Here is a 23,401-nt window from a genome sequence, read left to right as displayed (position 1 = left end):
ATATGTACTTCATTCAGAAACCATACTAAAAATATAGTGAAAAATAAAAAGTTAGTATTCACCCACAGACAAAGCAAAGAGAAAAAAGTAGACAATATAGATGTGAATAAGTCTGTGAAGACTGAATGGAGATGTGTAGCAGGAATCTTAAAAAGTCTTACTAATAAAAAAATAAACCTGGAGCAAGGTATTGGGGTGAATGCTGGAAGATCAGAGAAGCAGAACAAGCCACAGCCACCTCACCTTGCCAGTTTCTCAGCTGATCCTATTTCCTCAGACTGGAAGCCTCTGAGTCCTCATCCAGAACGAATGTTGGTCAAAAGCCTAAAAGCATAACCAGCTAAAAGCTTCTAGTTTCTGGTCTTCACGCCTTATATACCTTTCTGCCATCACTCCCTGGTATTAAAGGTGTGAGTCACCTTGCCTGGCTGTTTCCAATGTGTCCTTGAACTAACAGAAATCCAGAGGGATTTCTGCCTCTGGAATGCTAGGAGGATTAAAGGCATGAGTGCCACCATTTTCTGGCCTCCGTATCTAGTGGCTGTTCTGTTCTCTGACCCCAGATAAGTTTATTAGGGTGTACAATATTTTGGGGAACACAATACCACCACAGAGATGTGATTGCTGGCTTGGTTATACATTAGAAACTCAGCTACCTGCAAAGGCAGATAATAACTAAGAAGTATCTAACTTAGAAACAGAAATCCAAAATTACTCAGAAATTGAGCACCTCTTACCTTATAAAGTAAATGTTTTCTTCAAAACTACAAACAGGGACACTAACTATACATTCTTGAATGGTATCATCACAGCTCTCCCACCAAAATAATGAAATCAACCCCCCCCCCATGAAAATCTTACACTTTGTGGCTAGCACTACAAGAAATAAGCGTCCTGTCCCTTCCAGAGCTTGACAGAGAGGTAGTCTGGCATACCACCACGAGAGCAGAAAACAAAGAGAAAGAAACAGAACTGAAATTGGGTGAGATAAGCAAAAATATCTTCATAACAAATAAAAAAGGCTCCATTCCAAACTGTGACAAAAATAAAACTAAACACAAAATTCTAGAGAATGGTTAGGGATAAAATAAATATCACTTCAAGGAACTGGAGGAAACACAGATGTTTTAAAAGCGGAAGGCGGAAACAACTAGAGGTGTACTTGAGCATCTTATAACCACAGAATAAGATTCAGGAAGAAGATTGACATTATCACAAACAGTAGCACAAAGCTGCTCACTGTTTGTTTGCTTACATATGTCATCACAATATAAACCGTATCAACTCACACATGCAATGCTGCCTTAGCTTCCCCAGGCTGGGCTCACAGGCATCACCATCCCTGCTAGGAACCGTCTTCAGAGCTATCTGACCTGCTTCTTAACACCTGAGACAGGAATGGGAGTTTTCACAGAAAAGGATCAAAGGTACCGAAATTTTAAACTACAACATTGAATGCTACAAAAGAACAAACTTTCCATATTGCAGAATAAAAATTATTTTAGCTTAAAGGGTAATAGCTAATTAATTATTAAAATGAAGTGAACAAGTAGACTACAGGAAATTTTTAAGAAAGAGGTTTCAAACTTTATTTTCAGCACTTTGGAAATGGTTCAGTAAAGTACTTGTGCAAGCATGGAACCTGAGTTCATATCCTTACACCCATAGAAAACTTTTGAGCACTGTGATGCATGCCTATGGACAAGGGGATCCCAATAGTTTGCTGACCAGCCAGTCTAGCTGAATTAGCAAGCTTCCACTCTCTACCACAAAAATGAATAGATGATTGATTGATAGATAGATAGATAGATAAATAGATAGATAGATAATGTGGGGTATTACTGAGGAAGAAATGTGGCACTGACCTCTGGACATGTTTAAACACATGCCCTTGTATACACGTAAGTATATATATATATGAACACATACACATGAACTATTTTTACTTTACAGATCAATAAATAGGTCTTAAAGCAGTGATTCTCAATCTATGGGTCGTCAAGACCCCCATGGGGAGGTCAAATGACCCTTTCACAGAGGTCGCCTAAGACTAGTAGAAAACATAGATATTTACATTATGTTTCATAACAGTAGCAAAATTACACTTACAAAGCAGCAATGAAAATAATTTTATGGTTGGGGCCACCACAACAAGAGGAACTGTATTAAAGAGTCGGAGCATAAGGAAGGTTGGGAACCACTGTGCTAAAGTGTTTCCCAAACACATTGTTTGTTTAGTTTTGGTTACTTTGTGAAATCAGGCCTCACTGTGCTGGTCCTGAACTCGTATTTCGTCGTCTCTATCTCCAGAGGCCTCCACACACAGCTCCCTCGACAGTAACTCAAGCAGCGAAAGGAGGAAAAGAGTCAGGGAGGTGCCTCCTTAAACTTCAAATGAGTTGTTTTAAATCCATTAGTATTCAAGTGTCATCTGCTTAACTTCTTCCCTATACACATACAAACAGATGCCTTGAAAGACGTGAGGGCAGGGGCAATAAAAAACAACAAACTTGTCACTCACAAATTAGAGAAATGTTGAATCATTGATGTGTGGATACATGCTAAACTTTCTCAGCTGAGTTATGTATTGTGCAATTAGACACTGAAACACGAAAACCATGAGCCCTGGAAAGCGCACTCGAACTTACAGGAAAGTGTGTGATTGGCACCACTCCTCCTAACGTCTTTACAGCTGTGTTCAAATGCAAGGAGTGGAGCGCCTGCCATCTTCTGATCAGGATCTATGAATTCCAGTAAATTCTGGAGAGCTCTAGGAGACCAACCACACTCCCACTTTGGCCACGGTGGAGCCATAGATTAAAACAGTATTTTTCATAAAATGCTTAGATATAACTTCCCTGCTGGAGAGGATTAGAGCAACAGAAAACTGAACACATTCAAATATTTATCGTTTGATTTTGTAGTTGTGTATCCAAAATGTATTTCCAATTTTAATTATAAAATGTATTATCAGTTTTAAAACGTGGACCTAATTGAGAAATTCCAAACATATATAAATAATCTAGTGAGGATATACATTGCATAGAAATGATAATGTCTTTCCTATAAAATATTAAAATTGACTTTCATGATCGTATGAAAAAGGACAGGAAAAACCAAATAACTACAGTTCACCTTTTCTATACTATGGAGACCTTTCTTGACATGAAATTTCAGTATATAACGAAATAAAAGCAGAGCTACCATGTTTAACAGCTAAGAATGGGGCTGCACCTTCCTCCTCATAGGTCTTCCTCTGCCTGCTTCCCTAAAAATGCCATACATCTCTCCCTATCCCCAGAGAAGTTATAACAAGTGAAGACAAAGAGCAGTAAATGTAATTCTATCTGGATTTGAAAATGATATATATTTTTAGAAATTCATGATGAAATTCAAACAATAAATTTCATATTGAAAAACAAAGAGAATGTAATCAGCTAAAGCTAGAGCTTAGACATGCCATATATTTAGAAATCAGTTGTTTCTATTCAAAGAAACATGACTTCCTACGGTTGAGAAATCAAAGCAGAAGTATATTGTTATACATGAAATACTACTCCCATATAAGGGAAAAAATGACCTACTATCCTAATGTTATTCAAAAAGACTGCACAAATCAATGGTCTATTCAAACAAAGACACCACCCCCCCAAGACAAGGATTCTTTGTGTAGCCTTGGCTGTCCTGGAATCCTCTCTGTATGTAGACCAGGCTGGCCTTTAACTCACAGAGATCCACCTGCCTCTACCTCCCAAGAGCTGGAGCATCACCTGACTCAAGACATCAGACAGTTTCCTCCATTTGCTTTTACCTGAAAACCCTATCAGCAAATGTTCTACAGCAGGCAAAGCAGGTGACCTAGAGCAGGGTGAGAAAATCACATGAAACATTTCACCAAGGACTCACTGCTGAGAGCTCCTGATTCCTTTACTACTATTTTCTTTTTTCTTTCTTTTTTTTTGGGGGGGGGAGGTTGGGGGATTGAGACAGGGTTTCTCTGTGTAGCTTTGCGCCTTTCCTGGAACTCACTTGGTAGCCCAGGCTGGCCTCGAACTCACAGAGATCTGCCTCCCAAGTGCTGGGATTACAGGCATGCGCCACCACCGCCCAGTTTTACTACTATTTTCAAATATTTACTGGAATGTACATACAGTTTGGAAATAATGTTCTCTTTAAAACATACAGACACTCACTGTGTTATAATCACAAGTGAAAGCATTGGACAGAGAGTTCTCCACCTTTAATGTAAAATGAGAGACAGTAAAAAACACTAATTCCTGTGCTATTTTAGTATACACTTCAATTTATTAAATGAGTATTTAATTGCCCTGATTTCTTAATAACTTAATTTCTTAATAAGCAGTTACTTCAATTTTTCTAAAATCGCAATTAAAGTTAGCAACAAAATAAAAGTTACATGTTTCTTTGCTTTGCACATTTGTGACAAGTGGATAAACAATTAAAAAACTCAATATGCAGCATTTTGAGGACTTGTAAAATCTCTAACAAAAATATTCTCTAGGATTTGGCTTAACTATTACTATGATATTGGGAGCAACAGAAAACTGAACACATTTAAATATTTATTGATTGATTTTATAGTTGCATATCCAAGATGTATTTCCAATTTTAATTATAAAATGTATTGTCAGTTTTAGAAATAAAATGGATACATGGACGCACACACTATTTTTACATACCCTTTCTACCTTAAATGTTTTATACAAGATGGCACTTTTTCTGAGGACTATTTCTCATTACATGTAAAAGAAACTCATCCTTTGTGATAACTGGCTACTCATTGTGTAACTTAAGAAGGAGACATTCAAGCAATAGCTGAACATTAGAACAACTCTGGACTAGAAAATGACATATGAAATATTACATTCTGACATTTTATATATTTGTTTAACCTTAAAACATTTTATTTGTGAGCATCAAAATACTTTTTAAATGCAAAAGACATTTACTTATTCTACTTTTCCTCACCAGATTCTCCATAATCATCAAGTTTATTAATTTAATTTTTACCCTAAGCAAAGCTTTCCAACTACAGACATGTTTTGCTTTGTTTTTCTGTCAGAAGTATTTTCGTTGTTGATGATTATATGATATAATAGCTAAACTCATAGTTCATATAGTTAAACAAAAAAAACTGAGAAATTATTCATTTTAAAGACATTTAAACCTTTATGTGCTCAATACTCCTATATTTTCCCACATTGCTACAAAATAATCACCATCATACAAGTAAGGTAAACAATGAGTTAGTAATAAGATTATACGTCGAATATACTTATGCAAAAGACATGATAAAATTATCATATGCAATAAAATGAACTATAAAATACCCCCCAAACAAAGGAAGTTTCACTTACATCCACAGCTCTCTTAATAAAAGGTATCTGTGTGCCACTGTCCAGATCTTCATTAATAATAAGCCTTCTAGCCCACTGACCTGCCCTGACAACACCACTACCATGAATTAAAACCATCAGTTTCTGTGGATTTGTCAAAGCATCCTCACTCATAAAGATAAAACTCTTTGGTTCACTTTCAGTGGCATCTACCTGTAATCAAAAAAAATTAAATAATAAATGAAATGTTTCTTGAGCATACACACAATGAGAAAACAATTAACGGCTACTACAAATTATTGAATGGTTATTACAGAATTATTTAAAAAAAACTTAAATTAGAAGATGGTCAAGAACATCTAGCAATCACATATTCAGTGGAAAGCAACACAAGACAGTAATTTAAACATATGAAAAAGAATAATTAAAACATGCATTCATACATTTTATTATATACTTAGTATTGTATTACCATAGAAAATTGAAATAACTAATTTTTAAAAGCTTTCTATAGTTCACATATTATCCAACTATTCTTTTCACCCACGTTTACTCACAATCCATTTGAGGAGTCACTACCATAATAATTATCAATAAATTAAGAAATTACATTTAAACAAACTGAAGTTATAGCTTATATTGCACATAGTCTATAATTCTATAACTGAAGCATATAGCACCTATAATAGAAAATAGAAAACCCATAGCTACTTAAATGCAATGTCAAAACAATGTAAATATTCAGATTACATACATGGGCACACACAACAGTAACCTGTATATTCTGACAGTTTATCGATGTATCAGTTACTAATGCATTACTAATAAACAGGTGCTCAGCTAGATTTCAAAAATACAAGAAATATTAAGGAATACCAATTTCTGAACCTTTTATGACATATGTACAGCAAGCTTTGTGATAGTCTACACAGTAATGTCCAGTACTCAGAATGGAAGCCATATATAACCAGGTAGAAACCAGAACTGACTAGTAATATGTCCTCTACCCAAAACCACACACATAAATGACCAATCTACATGCTCATAGTGCATCAGCTCCTCACTCCAGCAACAACATATGTTCATACACTTATCAAAGAACTCACACATTCAATTCCACAAAATGTTGGAATTCAATCTAAAATTTAAAAATTTAAATTTTCCCAGTCATTCACAATGCACAGGAATAGAAAAATAAACCTTTACTTTAAAACAATATTGATCTCATTATCTAATTCTATCTGTGTAAACAGAACACACAAAATAACCGGTTTAGTAGGAAAGAATGGGTTGAGCTTAAGAATAGTAACTAGTGCTCAGCAAAGCCTTTTGTGTCTACAATTGACATCTCAGACATTCACCATGAATTCTCTAGTCCCTCTCACTGTCTTACTCTCCTTCATAACACATATGGCAATCGAACACAATGCATTCATTCATTCATAGAGAGATAAATAGACAGACTGATAGACAGACAGACAGACAGATAGATAAATAGGCAGGCAGGCAGGCAATCAAATAAATGATAGGGGTGTGTGTGTGTGTGTGTGTGTGTGTGTGTGTGTGTGTGTATACTCATTCATCCTCTGCTCTCTGCACTACTACGTAATCCTAAGAAGTAATATTTTATAATTTATATTCAGCTATATTCTCAGTCTAGAACGGGGCCTAGCATCTTATAGGTACTCAGTAAATAAAGAATAAACTTTTTTTCGTTTGTTTTTTTTTCTTTTGGTTTTCGAGACAGGGTTTCTCTATGTAGCTGTCGCCTTTCCTGGATCTCACTCTGTAGGCAAGGCTGCCCTTGAACTCAAAAAGATGTACCTGGCTCTGCCTCCTGAGTGCTGGGATTAAAGGCATACAACACTGCCGGGCTAAGAACAAACTTTTGAAATATAGAATCTTTCTATTGGTGGTGATGTCCTTTAGATGCAAAGAATTTAAATAATTCAGAGTATTAATATCTATAATACACAAAAAACTAAAGAAACTCTAAATATAACAAAACAATAAAATTTTAAAATGGACTATAGATCCAAATAAAGAGTTCTCAAAAAAAGACATTAAAAATGGCTGATAAATATTTTTAAATGTTTTAAACATCAACAGGCACCAGGGTCATGCAAATTAAAACTATTGTCAGCTCTATCTCATGCCAGTCAGAATGGCTATTATTAAGAAAGCAAATGTCAACAAATGCTGTGAAGGATGTGGTCAACAATACTTATTAACTGCCAGTTGGAATTCAAACTGGTACAGCCACACTGGAGGTTAAAAACAAAAACAAAACTAGCAACAGAACTGACATATGACCAAGCTCTAAAGTCCTGGGCATGTAGTCAGAAGACCTCTATCCATATCCTACTACATGGTGGGGTAATTTCCCACCATGCTCAGTGCTGTCCTAGTCACAACAGCTAGGAAACTGAATCGGTCTAGAATAATTACAATATGATATGTATACACAATGAAGTTTTATTCACCTCTAAAGAAAAATGAAATTTGTAGGTAAATGGAGAAAATATATACTGAGTGAGATAATCCAAGCAGAGAAGGACAGATGCCACACGTTCTCTCTCAGATGGAGATCCTAGTATGGAATCTTTAGATTATGTTTTTAAATACCTGTAGAAGTAAGAAAACTAGAAAAAGACCACCAGGGCAGAGGATTCCTTCAGGGAGGAAGGGATAGCAGAACATAAATGATAAAAACACAAGTAGAGAGGGAGAATCCCAGGGGTGGGAATGTTTCAGCAGGGATGGGTGGAGGATGGTGGAGATGATAGGGTAAGGGAGCAAAATTAAACAAAGAGAAAGGGATATGAAAACCCATATGGAAATAAATTTTAATTGGTGTAAAAAGGCTTATAAAATTTTTGAAAGAACTAGAAGGAGATGCTCTGCATAGTTACATAATGTCCATAAAAGCCCAGGGTTATTAAACAAAATTGCCAGTGACAGATGTGAAATACTTCCTTATGAACTATTGGTCAGGAAAGCCCTTGGAGACCCTGAAAACCATACAGGCTTCTGCCATTTATTCCTCTTAATTATCCACAAGAACTAATTAATAATGCCCTATCGCTGAAGACATGACACAACACTCATTACAAAATATAGACTGACCAAGAAAGAAATGAACTGGAAGCTTCTTTCCTGCTGCCTAGCTTTCAGAATCCTGAAAGGCACTGTGAAAGCTCCTGAGGAGGAAATGGCATTAACCATCTTAACCAGATATGAGCCCTACAAAGTCTAGTGCTAACCTTCTAAGTAAGACGTGTCCAGGGGTGCAATGGTGGCGCATCTGTTATTGGAAGGGCCAACCAATCTCTGATTGGATTGGAGGTCTCCTCCACAGGAGGAGATTCATGCCTAGTAATTTATAAAGGATGAGGGGGTCTTAGGCCTTGGAGGATGGGGAGGCACTTACTATTATTGTGTAGCTATACTGACATGGCCTCATACTGCCATCTAACTACTTATACCCTCAAACAAATACCATTCTCCACCTTAATCAGAGAAGCTTCTCTTTGCAATGAATGGCAGTGAATGCATAAACTCATAAATGCTCTAGGTTTGAGAATAAGCAGCAGCTGATTGCTCAGCCCTAAAAAGAGCATTGGTGCCACCAGATCTAAGTTTTAGGAAACATTGCAGAGGTGAAATTGCAGAAGGAATATACGAGCCAAGAGATAAATGTAAAATACCATCTTCTGAAAATGACACAGCCATGGCAATCATAATCTCGCAAGAGCTGAGGCCGTCTCTTCTGATCCTACACAAGTCTGGACACGTGAATTAATCATGTACCTGGGGGTGGAGGCCCATGGTGTCCTATTCCTACATACAGAACTATTGAGTACTGGTGGGCTGTGGAGAGAGGTAGCCATTGTCTTCAGCTGTATACCCACAGGTGAGCCCACCAGGACCTAATGGAAAGTTCCAAGCTGACAGTCACAAAGAAGCCCTTAATAAACCAAGTTCCCAAACAGTACAATTGTCATGCTTGTCTGAGTTAGGGTCTTGTGTAGCTAGACTGGCCTCAAGCTTGCCACAGAATAGAAGACAATCCTGAACTCTTTCTTAATCCCCCGACTCCAACTCCATGTGCAAGGATAATAAAAAGTTACAATCACCCCCAGATCTCAATCAACATTTTTAAGCAATGAATAATTACTCCTTTGAATTCCAACATAATGTCTTTAAAATTAGAGGAACAATTATTTTTGAGAAGAAAAAAACAACTATAATTCAACTCCAGAACTTTCATGAGATTAAAGATGAAGGAGGCCATGAATAAACTACTTAAGCAGTTGGAAAGCTGATTGAAAATGTGTGAAATTCAAAGTAGGAAAGACAACAATGAAGACAAACAATTCGTAGAGAAACGCAAGTAATAAAATGGCAAGAGTGGTATGTGAGCAAGTAACTGGGCAGCACTGACCACAGTAAGACAGAAAACTGACTCTGAACATGATAAATGCAGTGTGCTCTGTATAGGTTAGTGCTAAATTTATATAGCAAAGTATCTACATGAATAAAATAGTTTTTCCTCACTATCTCAATAGTTTGGAAATGACTACAACAAGGATGTTTATCTGCAAACACTGGCAAGCAATTGAGCTAAACCTTTTAAAAATAAAACACAAAAGCCAATTTCAATACACTTGAATTTTCATGCCCCCAGACCAGTGAGACTACAGTGAATAATTTTTAGTGTTTAACAATTCATTGAGGAATTGTTAAACAACAAATAGTGGTGTTTTACTTAAACAAGATGAAATTTTTATAGAGAAGTCATTAAGGTAACTCACACCTCTAACAGCCTACATGGTGTGGAGATACTGCAAGTGAGAACATTCTGTGCTCATTATCCAATGCTCATGCAGAACATAAGCATGCTTGTGACACTGACTGTCAATAATGTGTTTCCCAAAATGCTGACACATTATGTAACATGACCATTTAGGAAGACAGCATTTTTATAATTTACAAAGTAAGGAAAAATTATTAAGGAAAAATAAACACAGTGCTAATTTCATGTCTTATATAACATGGATCTCTCTAAACTTATTTAATTTGTACACTAAATTTAAAATGAGAATTTCAAATATATAAAACAAAGTTCTCTAATTTCAGGTTTTCTTTATAGAAAACTAATGAAGTTCCATCATAAAACACTATCAATGGATAAAACTAACACTGTCTAAATGTCCTTCTTCAGAAAATGAATAAAGTGATACAATTTTACTTTAACTTTCATGAATAACAAATGTATACAGGTTGTTTGCTTGTTTACTTTGAGACTCACCATGTAGCCTCAGCAGGCCTAGAACTCAATATGAAGACCAGGCTGTCCTCGAACTCATCTACCCACTAAGTTCTAGGACTACAGGTGTGTGCTGCGATAGCCAACTTCCATGTACAGTTTTTACAGAAGAAGAAAGAACGCCTGAAGTCAAGAATTCTGACTCCCCATAGGATAGCCATACTGACTGTCACAAAGATGCTAAATTTATGTTTCTGTGCTTTTCTAAAAGATGCTGTTTCAAACCAGAACAAGATACGGCTTACCTATGGCATGCAATAATATTTTCTTTATTACAATCACCAAGAGTGTTTACAACTTACAGAGCTAACTTCTGAGTTACAACTTAAAGCACTTACTGAGTTGAGTGAATGAAAGAATGAATAACATTATTATTGATCACTAGAGATTATATTTAGATTAAATGAAAAATAGATTTTAGTAGAACTATGCAATAAAAGATGAGAATCTAAACAATTAAGATATATTCAAATTCCCTAATAACATGACCCAAGATATCTAAAAATCTTATGCAAAAGTTCACAGAAATTATCTATGTACAAGGGTTTATACATTAAATAAGTCAATTTCATTGTCATCTGGACTCTTAATTCATAAAATAAAAGAGTTGTAAGAAAGAGCAAAATTTATCTGATCTACTCCAACTAACATTTTACATGTAAGATTACCACTTCTTCATTTTAAAAGCTAAGCACTTCATGATGTAAATTAAAAATACATATGTGCATGCAATAAAAATTAGGAAAAAGGGAGCCATATATTTAAAAGAAAGAAGGATCTGCATATATTGGAATATTTGGAAGGAGGAAAGGGAAGGGAGCAATGTTGTAATTAGATTATAAACTCAAAAAAATGATAGAAGTTCTGTTTAGAATTTGAGTCTAGGAACAAATTCTAAACTTTTTCTTTCTTTTGGTTGTTCGAGACAGAATTTCTTTGTATACGCCTGTTTGACTTGTCATGGGACTAGTTCTCTAGACCAGACTAGCTTTGAACTCACCAAGATCTACCTGCCTCTACCTCCCCAGTGCTGGGATAAAAGATGTGAGGTACCAACGACCAACTTAAAACTTTTTTATTCCAAAAGAAAAGAGTACAAAATTCCCCAGTCTTCTAATAAAGAAGAAACAAGCAGTATTAAAAAACAGGGATGACTTTGGGAACGCAGAGAAAAAGAAACATTTTTGTGGAAATAAGGGATGAAGAGATGTCTCAGTGGTAAGAGCAGCACTAGTGGCTGTTCCAGACAGCCAGGTTTTGATCCCTAGCACCTACACATAGTCACAACTGTCCAAACTCCAGCTCGGAGAATCTGATCTCTCTCTTCTGGCCCGTGTGGGCACCAGGAATAGAAGTGGTGCACAAAAAATATATGCAGGTAAGACCCTCATTAAAATATAAAATTGAGAAAGAAATTAAAATTTAAAAAAGGTTTCAAAGAATCAAATAATACTTAAGGAGTTAATGAATGCCTATTACAATGTGAAGCACACTGATTTATATGAAACAAATAAAAACATTCAGGTGGAAGAAGACAAGGTAAAAGAGAACCCTCTCTGTCATTATGTTAGAAACAGATTGGAAATCATCATTGTTCATTGTTTACATTGACAGCATTACTTTGTAAGAACTAGTACAGAAGAGTGAGGCTACTACAGGCAGTGAATTGCCAGCAGCAACACAGGAACACATTTAACCCACAAAAAAATTTTCTCCTAGATTGAAAACCATTTTACATGGAAAAAAAGCATTTTATTTAGGATAAATATTTTTTGAAAATTGGACTTACTGGAATAAAGATTTTTTGCAAATTGCAGTCCTTTTCCAGTAGCTCATAGACATATTTTGTGATGATCTAAGGAAGAAATAAATAAAATATTAAGATTCAATATCATCTACTATCAAGATACATTTGTTTTGATAAACTATTGAAAGTTATTGCTCTAAGTAATTATCTCTTCAAATTTTCTCCTTTGAATGTTTGGGTATCACACAGACTCTTCCGAAGCAGTAGAATGTGCTACTTTCTACTGCTATGTTGGAAGGCTTTGGATGGATTAGAATGAGTTTTACAAATTCACAGAAAACACATAAGACTTTCTCCTGTGGAAATGAATATTCTGAAGCTTTGAAGTGCTTTTAGAAACTGTTCCTCCTACAATTTCTCCATAGGTGTTATACCTAATGTAATTTCTCAAGGGATTGGAATCTACACACCCATATGAGCAAGAAAGGAAAGTATATGAGAAGTATTATGAGCAGAAAGAGAAAATCAACCCAGTCAGGGCAAGTGCAGTCAATACTGTGTTTATGAGAGTCAAGAAACATGGTCTCTTCAAAGATGTCTACATCCCAACTCCTGAATATTTGCATGTGTTAGGTTGCATGGTAACAGACCTGCACATAAGGTTGTTAAGGACCTTGAGAAAAATATCTACTGGGATTAACGAGGTGGGTCAAATCAAATCATTTATGTTCTTAAAAGTGGAAAGTTAAAGAAGTATGATGTGTTGCACACATGACAGGTAGGAAAGACTCAACTGGATTTGCTGGATTTGAACGTTAAGAAGAGCACAGGCCAAGAGCTATGTCTTCTGAGGACCTGTAATTGGCAGCCAATACAAACATGAGAATTCAGTATAATCTATGCCAATAACACAAAACAGGACACCAATTCTTTCCAACCTAAAACTGACTAGACTTCCCTTCATTTCACTCTGGTGCAGCTCCTACTGGACTTCTGACCCACAGAATTATAGGATAATAAACTTATATTGCTTCTACCCATGAAACTAATGGTAATTTGTTAGAGCAGCAATATGAAATATACGACTTATTTGGTAGGCAATGAGCAAGGATAGGTAGACCTGGAATAGGAGCATATATTTAATAGGCAGTTTGAATGGTCATACTAAGAGTGTTTCTCCTCCCGAAAGCATCTGTGGTTACTGTAGGCAAAATATCACACATGCTAATTTCAGTGGTAACCTATGTCAATTTTTAGGAAACAAAGTGAGGGTTTTCTTAAATAACATTAAGATGTTGGTTGCTTTGGTGTCTTATTCATTAATCTAAAACAGATTCGTTAGCCTTCTTTCCTTAACAAAGTTAAAAGTCTTATGTACGTACATACATTCATTTTATCTCAGAAATAGCCCCATAGATGTGACTGGGGCGGGGTAAGGGAACAGCTATAAAGACTAAGAAGGTACCTCTCACTGTTTGGAGATTGGCTTTGAAGAACAATAAAGTAAACTTGGCTTGACTGATTCACAGCAATATCAATTTTATTTAATAATCTTATTAACTCTGTGAAATAAGAATTGTATTGGGCTCATTATAAAGTAAGAACTTTGGTGCAAACGATAAAACTCTACAATCAGCCTTGCAACCACCAAACGCATCTCCTAGAGAAGATTCCTAAATGCTAAGAAAATCTTGACCTTGGGATAAAAGTGGACGAGTTGAATCAAAGAAAAAATTCTAAAAAATTTAAATGTGTTCATGAAATGCAATATTTTCTGCAAAGAAAATCACAGAAATCTGACTCAATAGGTGACCTGAGTTCAGAAAATATGGGATAAGGAATCATAATGAAAAATTTTAAAACATTTAAAAATAATCTTTTTAAACTTATGTCAACATCAAATGAAATCAATTAATTGATACATATCTATCAGAATAACATTTAGTATGGAGTTTTATTATATGTGAAGTTAACATTTTAAAAAGCAGCCTTCACTCCTAACACACTTTATTAAAATATATATCTGGAAGAACCATCTTCACTGGATTTATAACCATCTAGGGGTCAGAGCTCTGGGTGTCCAGTATTTAAAATGATCAAGTGAGAAGGGAAGACAGGAGCTCAATTCAGGGTGTGTCATCCTGTGAGACTGGGGCCCAGACTAAACACCAGGGAAAAACACCAGATGAGGCCACACCCATCTCTCCGGGCTTCTGGTCATCACAGTAGTGAGTAGCCAACCTCCAGACACAGTATGCAGGACATGGTTCTACCACCCAACCTTCCTTTCTGTGATGAGCTGTACCTCTTGCACAGACTCAAAATGAAGCTTTCTTCCCTGAAGCTCCTTCACGATCACAGCCATGAGAAAAGTAACAAATACATTACTCATTTAGTAATACTATGACACTCATATTCAGTTATGTACATATAAAAATATCAGTTTCTAAGTAAAGATTACTTTTAGAGTTATATAGTATTTTAAAATCTTATGTAACATTTTTAAAGAATGACACTCATCTTGTCTATAACAGACAACACGCAATTGGTAGGAGATCCAGGTGTGAGTAATGACTTGATGTAGAACATGTTTATCTTCAAAACAGTAGGTTAGAAATACTCACAAAACGTAATTTTTACCTTCAGTACCAAGGAATTTATGGTTCAATCAAATCAGTTTTAGTATTACAGCAGAATAATATACTATTTTCAAAAGTACTAAAAGTTAAACATAAAAATTCTCCATACTGAACTTCTTATAAATTAATTAATTTTGAAAAAAGTATGGGAAAGTTAATAATTGTTGTAGCATAAATAAAGTAGTAAATCAAATAATCATTCTTTAAACACACACACACACACACACACACACACACACACACACACACACACACAAAGTGAGCTTTTCTTTCTACTTTCCCTACTTTGATGTTTTAGATACGTCTTTTGTAAATCACATATATAAATTTTGTATTGTTACTTTTAGTTTCTATTGCCAAGTTTACTCTAATTTATTATAATTATTGAACTGGATTTTATTTGTACCTTTTTTGAGTTCCATTTATGCTGTTGTTTGTTTTTCCTCCTTACAATGTTCCCTAGGCTCTACTCAAACTCCTGCATTCGGATTGCCCTTTCACCCCAGCCCATAGAGCGCCCGTAGCAACAGAACTACTCAGCCATATCTGGCTTTCTCTACTGTCTGACAGTTATATTTTTTTATTCCTGCCTTTCTGGTTCAATCATTATACATTTTCAAACGGTTCTCTAGTGGCAAGCTTATAATTTTAGAATGACTATTTAGCATAGTCTAACTTCTAACATCTATGTCTTTACTGTCATTTTAAAATTTTGGCAAAATTGTAAATTATGTTTTATTTATTGGATATACATGTATGTATGATTGTATATAGATGCATGCTGCATGCATGGAGGTCAGAGGATAACTTACAGGAGTCAGTTCTCTCCTTTCCATGTGAGTGCCGAGGACTGAACTCAATTCATTAGGGTTGGTAGCAAGTGGCTTTACTCACTGAGATACACTAGTGACCCACTGTTCACATTTTATATAGCAAATTGATGTGACCTAAGGGGAATACTCCTCCATTGCTGGGGGGAGTGTCAACTTGTACAGCGACTTTGGCAATCAGTGTGGTGGTTCCTCAGAAAGATGGGAATGCAGCTACCTCCAGATACAGCTATGCCACTCTTGGGCATATACACAAAGGACACTTCATCCTACCAGAGAGACACTTGTTCAACAATGTTCATTGTTGATTTGTTGATAATAGTAAGAAATTGGAAACAACCAACATATCGTTCAATAGATGAATGAACAAAAAAAAATGGTACATGTATACAATGGAGTATTACTCAGCAATTAAAAAAAAAATGAAACCATGCAGGTAAATGGATGGAACTAGGAAAATATCATCCCGAATGAGCTATTCCAGACCCAGAAAGACAAGCATGGTATGTATTTACTTATATATGAATATTAGCTGTTAAGTCAATAATAACCAAGCTACAATCCATAGAACCACAGAGGTTAGGTATGGAATAAGGTACTAGGGTAGATAGGTATATCTCCATAGAAAATGGGAACTAGAAAAATAGTTATGGATGGGGGGGGGGGGGGGGGGTGAGAGGGGGGGAGGGCTGGAACAGGAGAATCAAGTGGAAGAAGGAGGAAAGAGGGAGACAAGGGAGGGAATATGGGGAGAGACAGCTAAGGGCATTTGAGAGGTGGTATGGAAGCTTAATAGAGTAGAAGCTTCCTAAAATATATACATATATACATACAAAATATATACATATATACCTATATACATGTATATATTTTGTATGTGTATATATAATATAAAATATATACATATATACATACAAAAATATATACACCAACCCAGCCAAAAAACTCTATCATCCACAATCCTACAGTGCCTACAAGATATACTAGTCCAATGCATAAACTTGTGGGAGTGACTACCCAATATCAGGTTAAATTTAAGCCTCACTCCACAAGATGAACCCATTAAAATCACTGCTTGTGACCAAGAACCTAAGCCTAGATAGCCCATAGACTTATGGTAAAACCAAATACCATAAGTATTTCTCAAACAAACAAAACAAAAAACAAAAAGATCAACCAATCAAAAACAAAAAACAAGCAAGCACATGAATAGACAAAAAAAAAAAAAAAATTAGCAAAATTATGACCCCTAAGGACATTCTGCTATACTCAGAAATCACCCATTATGAGAGAAGCCTCTTCATACAGCAGACGGGAACAAATACAGAGACCCACAGCCAGACATTACAAAGACAGTGAGAGACCTTGGAACCCTCAGCCCTAAATGGAAAGTCTTCATCAAATCCCTCTCCTCAGAGCTCAGGAAACCACCATGGAAGAGGAGGCAGAAACAGTGTAAGAGTCAAAGGGGATGGAGGACACTAAGAAAACAAGGCCCTCTACATTACCGGGATTGGTGCACACATGAACTCACAGAGACTGAGGCAGCATGCACAGGGCTTGCACCACATGGAGGCCCCAGAATTGAAAAGAGGAGTGGACGCATGGCCCCACCCTAATCCAAAAGCTATCTCAAATTACTAACCACTTGCAGAGAGAATTTAGTTCCCTCCAAGAACGTCTCACCACGGAAATGAGTTAGGAACGGGCTGCATGCTCAACAGTAGGTGACAACAGAAAAGGAACTCAATGGACAACTTAGTTTGTAAATTCTGAAACTCTCAAGTGTAATTCTGTTTCTTCACACTATTTCACTCTGATGTTAACTGATAAACTACTTCACTGTATCAGGTAAGAACTATTAGCAACTCAACATTCCTTGTATTTGAGTAAGTCTCCCATGAGGTACCTTAAGTTACATTTTTTCCTTGTTTTCAGAGCTGCTTCTTACTTGGGGGCTACTTTTTTCTTTTAACTGAGACAAAATTCCTAAGTGATTACATGATTTTGATAAGACGTCTTACAACTGCAGGTAGATGTTTGTTTCTAGCCTTCCAAGAAGGACATACTTCTCAAGCATTACTTCTAAAGCCAAGTTGTCACCAACCTTGGGAACTACACACCAAATGGGCTTGAGTGCAGCATGGCAGATTCCTGCCACTGTACACAGTGGCTTCTGTGAACAGCACATCATAGTGCATGGGGGATAGTGGATATAGCTTTTGCTAGTATAGACCAAAAAAATAAAGGAAAGAAAGAAAAGGTTTTGGTCTACATGCTGCTGGATGGAAGCATAGTCTCACTGCTTCACAGAATCAATGATGAGCACAGTTCCCTCAGAGCTGGCAGTAAATATCATTCCTCCATGTTGGAGAGATGAGGTGGGCAGAGCCAGCAGCCAAAGCTGCCATTTCAGTCCTAGTCATGCTGTAGTTTAAAGCAATAGATTCACAAATAAGACAGATTCAGATGGGATAAACACTAAACAGTTTACAGTGTGTGTAAAAATGTACAAAGGCTTGGAAGAGAGGAAAAGGAATATAGACAGTTATATATAAAGAAATAAAGTTTTAAAAAAGTCTTTAAAGAGGCAGTAAAAGTAATATAAAAAAAGCCATATGAAGATGGATATTACACAGAGAATCTGGATTATACTGCCTTTGGAACATTTAATATATATATATTTTTAAATATCTTTACTTCAAATTTTGTGTCTAAGGATACATTGCTTTGGAAGAGATTCTCCTTTTGTTTCCACAGAAGATGAGAACTTATGAATTACTTCCAGGCTAATGTTGTTTGATCAAAGAAGACACCCTGAGAGGTCTCCAGATGTTCCAACATCCAGAACAGCTTCAAGGCAACTGACTCAGAGAACACAGCGTCAGACTATTTTAGTCAAGACTTGATCATAATTCTTAATTTTCTAAGGATCCCCATAAGAATACAGCGACCTCTATCAGCAGAAATTAGCCTAGAAAACTATACCCACATTCCCCCCAAAAATGGATTATGGATGTTTGGCTTTGTTTAGGTTATTGGTCATAGTCAATCTCTCTCAAAAAAAAGAAGAGAGATATGATATAGAAATATAGGATATAGATAAGATAAAAGGGAAGATTATTCAATCTACTTTTAAAGAGCAGCAACTTGCTTTAAATATACTATATCGCTATGGATTTTAGTTTGTTGATACAAATTTAATTTTGTTATACTATATGTATATTTTGACTCTTGTTTAAAGTATTTTGTTTGTGCAACTCATTTGAAATTGTAATGTATAGTTGAGAAATACAGATTAATAATTAGTCATCTATGATAATCAAATGTGTGGTCACATTAGCTAAGTTTTCTAGGTATATATAGATTATTTCAATTAGGTAGATAATCTTCAAACACTTTAAAGACCTACAGAATATGGCATTTTAGACTTTCCTGGACAGTGAGACACATCTGCTCCTGGCAGCATTGATTTACTTCAAAGAGGAGGATAGGTGTCAAAGACATTCCATATGGAGTTTATCTTCTTGGCAAAACAGTCATTTGGGCAAGAAACTGTTCTTGCCTAGACTGCTTGACAATATGTTGTATCAACTGGACATGTAGGATCAATAGGAAAGTGACAACTGAACTTTGCAGGTGAGATGGTCCTTCAGTTCCTCCTCCACAGAAGAAACTGCCAAACATTCTACAGAACACAGAGAGAAGCGACTGAGAGACTAGGCCTATAGGCTGAAGATGGATGCCGCAATGTTGCAGAGGAACTTTGGATGACTGTCTAGGCTGGCAGCTGTCTGTCGTTACCAGAATTTTGGAAGTTGCTTACAATGCATTTTCTGTTTACTTAATATTATATCCTTCTGAGGTCTTTGATGAAGTTGAAGACTAGATAGTTATAATTTTCCTTGGTTATGATAAAAGATGAATTAGATATGAAATATTAGACTCACAATATAGGATAGATAGAATATTTTCTTTAATTTTACCAAATACAAAGAGACTACATATTGTAACTATGTTAAAGTTAAAACCGTCTTTTTTGATTAGACAGAAAAGGGGAAGTGCTGTGGGATGTCATTCTGTATGTTGTGAATATATGTTGCTCTGATTAATTGATAAATAAAATGCAGATCAGCCAGTTAGCCAGGCAGAAAGTATAGGTGGGGCTAGCAGATGAGGGGCTGGGAAGAGGAAGGCTGAGTCAGGAGTCACTAGCCAGACACAGGAAGCAAGATGACAAGGCAGAACTGAGAAAAGGTACCAAGCCACATGGCTAAACATAGATAAGAATTAATTTAAATGTAAGAGTGCTGTGGGATAATGCTTTTGCACACTGGTTTAATAAAATGCTGATTGGCCAGTAGCCAGGCAGGAAGTATAGGCGAGATAAGCAGAAGAGGAGAATTCTGGGAAGCAGAAGGCTGAATCAGGAGACATCAGCCTGCTAACCAGGGAGCAGCATGTAATAGCACACAGGTAATGCCATGGAATACATGGCAACATATAAATTAACAAAAATGGACTGAGTTTAAATGTAAAAGCTAGTCAGTGGTAGGCTTGAGCTAATGGCTGAGCAGTTTTAATTAATATAAGCCTCTGTGTGTTTACTTGGATCTGAGCAGCTGTGGACCTGGTGGAACACAGGAAAGCTTCCAACTTCATAAGAGCTAGTCAGTAATAAGCCTGAGCAAATGGTTAAGCAGTTATAATTAATATAAGCCTCTGTGTGTTTATTTGGGTCTGAGTTGTTGGAGACCAGGCAGAACACAGAAAAACATCCAACTACAGAAACTTTATTTAAAATTTTATTTTTATATGATTTTAATTTTTTTCTTTTATTGAAAATAGATTGTTTTCTCATACAATATATCCTGATTATACTTTCCCACCTGTAATCCTCCCAGGTCCTCCCCAACTTCCCTTATCTCAGGATCTACTTCCTTTCTGTTTCTCATGAGGAAAGAAGAGGCTTCAAAGATATAACAACCAAACATGACAAAATAAAATATAATAAGAGGAAGGAAAAACATCATGTTGAAGTTGGACACGGCAACCTAACAGGAGGAAAAGAGTCCTAAGAGCATGCACAAGAGTTAGAAACCCACACATTGTCACAGTCAGGAGTCCCATATAAATTCTAAGCTAACTGCTATAATATATGTACAGAGGATTGTATGAAATAAATTACCCTTAGGAACAGACTGTATGACCAGCAGAAGCATGTATGCCCAGTGCTTGATGCTTCGGTCTCTGTGAGCTCATATGTGTCTTACTTACATGGAGTGGGCCTTAGATCAAATCAGACACTGATTGTCTACTCCCCACAAGATATGTGCCACAATTGCCCTTACATATTTTGCTGCCAGGATGGATTGTAGGTCAAAGGTTTTGTGTCTGGGTTGGTGTCCATGTTTTTCTTTTGGTAGCCTGTGAAGGACCTTCCCACACCAAACAGACCAGAACGTAGGGGTGAGGGCTCCATGTAGGTACCAGCTCAATTATCCATGTTTAATGAGTTGTATGGAGGCTGTCCTCCACAATGAGCCCCTCATTCAATTTGTAGAGAGCAACCAATTGTCTTGTCAACAGCCTTGAATGACTGGCAATTTTCATGGGACCCTCTTGGCCAACAATTCACTTAATGCAAAACAGTCCTGCCACTGGAAACCTCACCTGGCTACAAAAGATAGCAAGGATCACCTTCATATGAATTCCAGAAAATTTCCACTGCACTAGGTTTCCTTACCAACCCACAAATGCTGCCCCAACTCCAATCATCTTTCCCTCCAATATCTCCCTCAACCCATCTACCCCTTCCCAATTGACCACAATCTTGTCCCCACATTGCCCCCAGTCCACCCATAAAAAACTTATTGTAAAAAGCACAGGGACAAATAGCCAATCGAATGGAAGCACATGAATTATGAACCGACGGCTGTGGCGCCCCCAGCTAGATCAGGCCCTCTGGATAAGTGAGACAATTGAATAGGTTGATCTGTTTGGGAGACACCCAGGCTGTGGGACCAGGATCTGTCCTTAGTGCATGAGCTGGCTGTTTGGAACCTTGGGCTTACACAGGGACACATGCTCAGCCTGCAAGGAGGGGAAGGGACCTGCCTGTACTGAATCCACCAGGTTTAAATGAATCCCCAGGGGAGTCTTGGCCCTGGAGGAGATGGGAATGGAGGGGAGGGGTTGGGGAGAAGGAGGGGGTGGGAGCGGGAGGGGGGAGGACAGGGGAACCCATGGCTGATGTATAAAATTAAAACACATAATAATAATAATAATAATAATAATAATAATAATAATAATAAAAGAAAAAACAAAAACAAAAATAAAAAAATAACTTATTTGATTTTCCCTCTTCAGGAAGGTCCCATCATTCCCTGAGACCCCTCCTCTTTATCTAAGCTCTCTAGCTCTAATGATTCTATCTTGGTTATCATTTACTTAATGGCTAATATCCCCTTGTAAGTGAATACATGTAATATTTATCTTTCTTGGTCTAGGCTATCTCACTCAAGATAATTTTTTTTTAGTTCCATCCACTTCCTTCAAACTTCATGAAGTCATATTTTTTTTAACTCCATTGTGTGAATTTACCACATTTTCTTTATCCATTCTTCATTTGAGGGGCATCTAGGTTGTTTTCAGTTTCTGGTTATTATGAATGAAGCCACTATGAACATAGTTGAAAAATGTCTTTTTAGTAGGATGGAGCATCCTTTGGATATATGCCCAAAAGAAGTATAGCTGGGACTTGAGATAGATAATTCCCAATTTTCTGAGGAACCACCATAATGATTCCCAAGTGACTATAAAAGTTTGCACTCCCACCAGCAATGGAGGCTTTGCTCTACTTCCTCAACAGGATGAGCTATCACTTACTTTACATTATGACAAGTGTAAGATGGAATCTCAAAGTAGTTTTCATTTGAATTTCACTAGTAGCTAAGGATGTTGAACATTTGTTTAAGTGTTTCTCGGCCATTTGAGATTCCTCTATTGAGAATTCTCTGTTTAGAACTGTTTCCCATTTTTCAATTAGATTATTTGGCTTTTTGATATCTAGTTTCTTGAGGTCTTTATATCTTTTGGATTCTAGATGTAGACTGGTAAAGATCTTTTCCCATTCTATAGGCTGCCACATTGTCTAACTGACAGTGTCTATTCCCTTACAGTTGTCTTTGGTTTCATTAAGTCCCATTTACTAACTGTTGATGCACAATTGGTATTCTGTTCAGAAAATCTTCTACTGTGTCAATGAGTTCAAGGCTATTATCCATTTTCTCTTCTATCAGAAGCAGTGAACCTGTTCAATGTTGAGGACTGATTCACTTGGACTAGAGTTTTGTGCAGTGTGATAGATATGGTTCTATATGTATTCTTCTACATGCAAACATTTTCCAGTGTGCATTTCTGGTTTCTTTAACACAAATCAGGTATCCACACATATGCGAATTTATATCTCCATGGTCAATTTGCATCCCTTAAGCAAC

General features: G+C 36.6%; 1 protein-coding gene across 9 annotated transcripts in view; it reads right to left on the bottom strand.

Moving 5' to 3' along the window:
• The window catches only part of Fam172a (family with sequence similarity 172 member A), a 430,744-nt gene that overhangs the window by 304,709 nt on the left and 102,634 nt on the right, over positions 1 to 23,401 (bottom strand). For 6 of the 9 annotated variants that reach the window (XM_036206787.1, XM_036206790.1, XM_036206785.1 and 3 more), the window contains 2 exons: positions 12,476 to 12,541; positions 5,379 to 5,570 (listed from right to left, as the gene is read on the bottom strand). In XM_036206787.1, the coding sequence (XP_036062680.1) occupies positions 5,379 to 5,570; positions 12,476 to 12,541 (258 nt within the window). The remainder of the gene's footprint in view (positions 1 to 5,378; positions 5,571 to 12,475; positions 12,542 to 23,401) is intronic. The other 3 variants (XM_036206793.1, XM_036206794.1, XM_036206792.1) reach the window with 1 other exon arrangement.

The sequence above is a fragment of the Onychomys torridus genome, chromosome 15, assembly GCF_903995425.1.
Source record: "Onychomys torridus chromosome 15, mOncTor1.1, whole genome shotgun sequence".
Lineage (NCBI taxonomy): Eukaryota > Metazoa > Chordata > Mammalia > Rodentia > Cricetidae > Onychomys > Onychomys torridus.
This window is presented reverse-complemented; position numbering and strand designations above follow the sequence as displayed.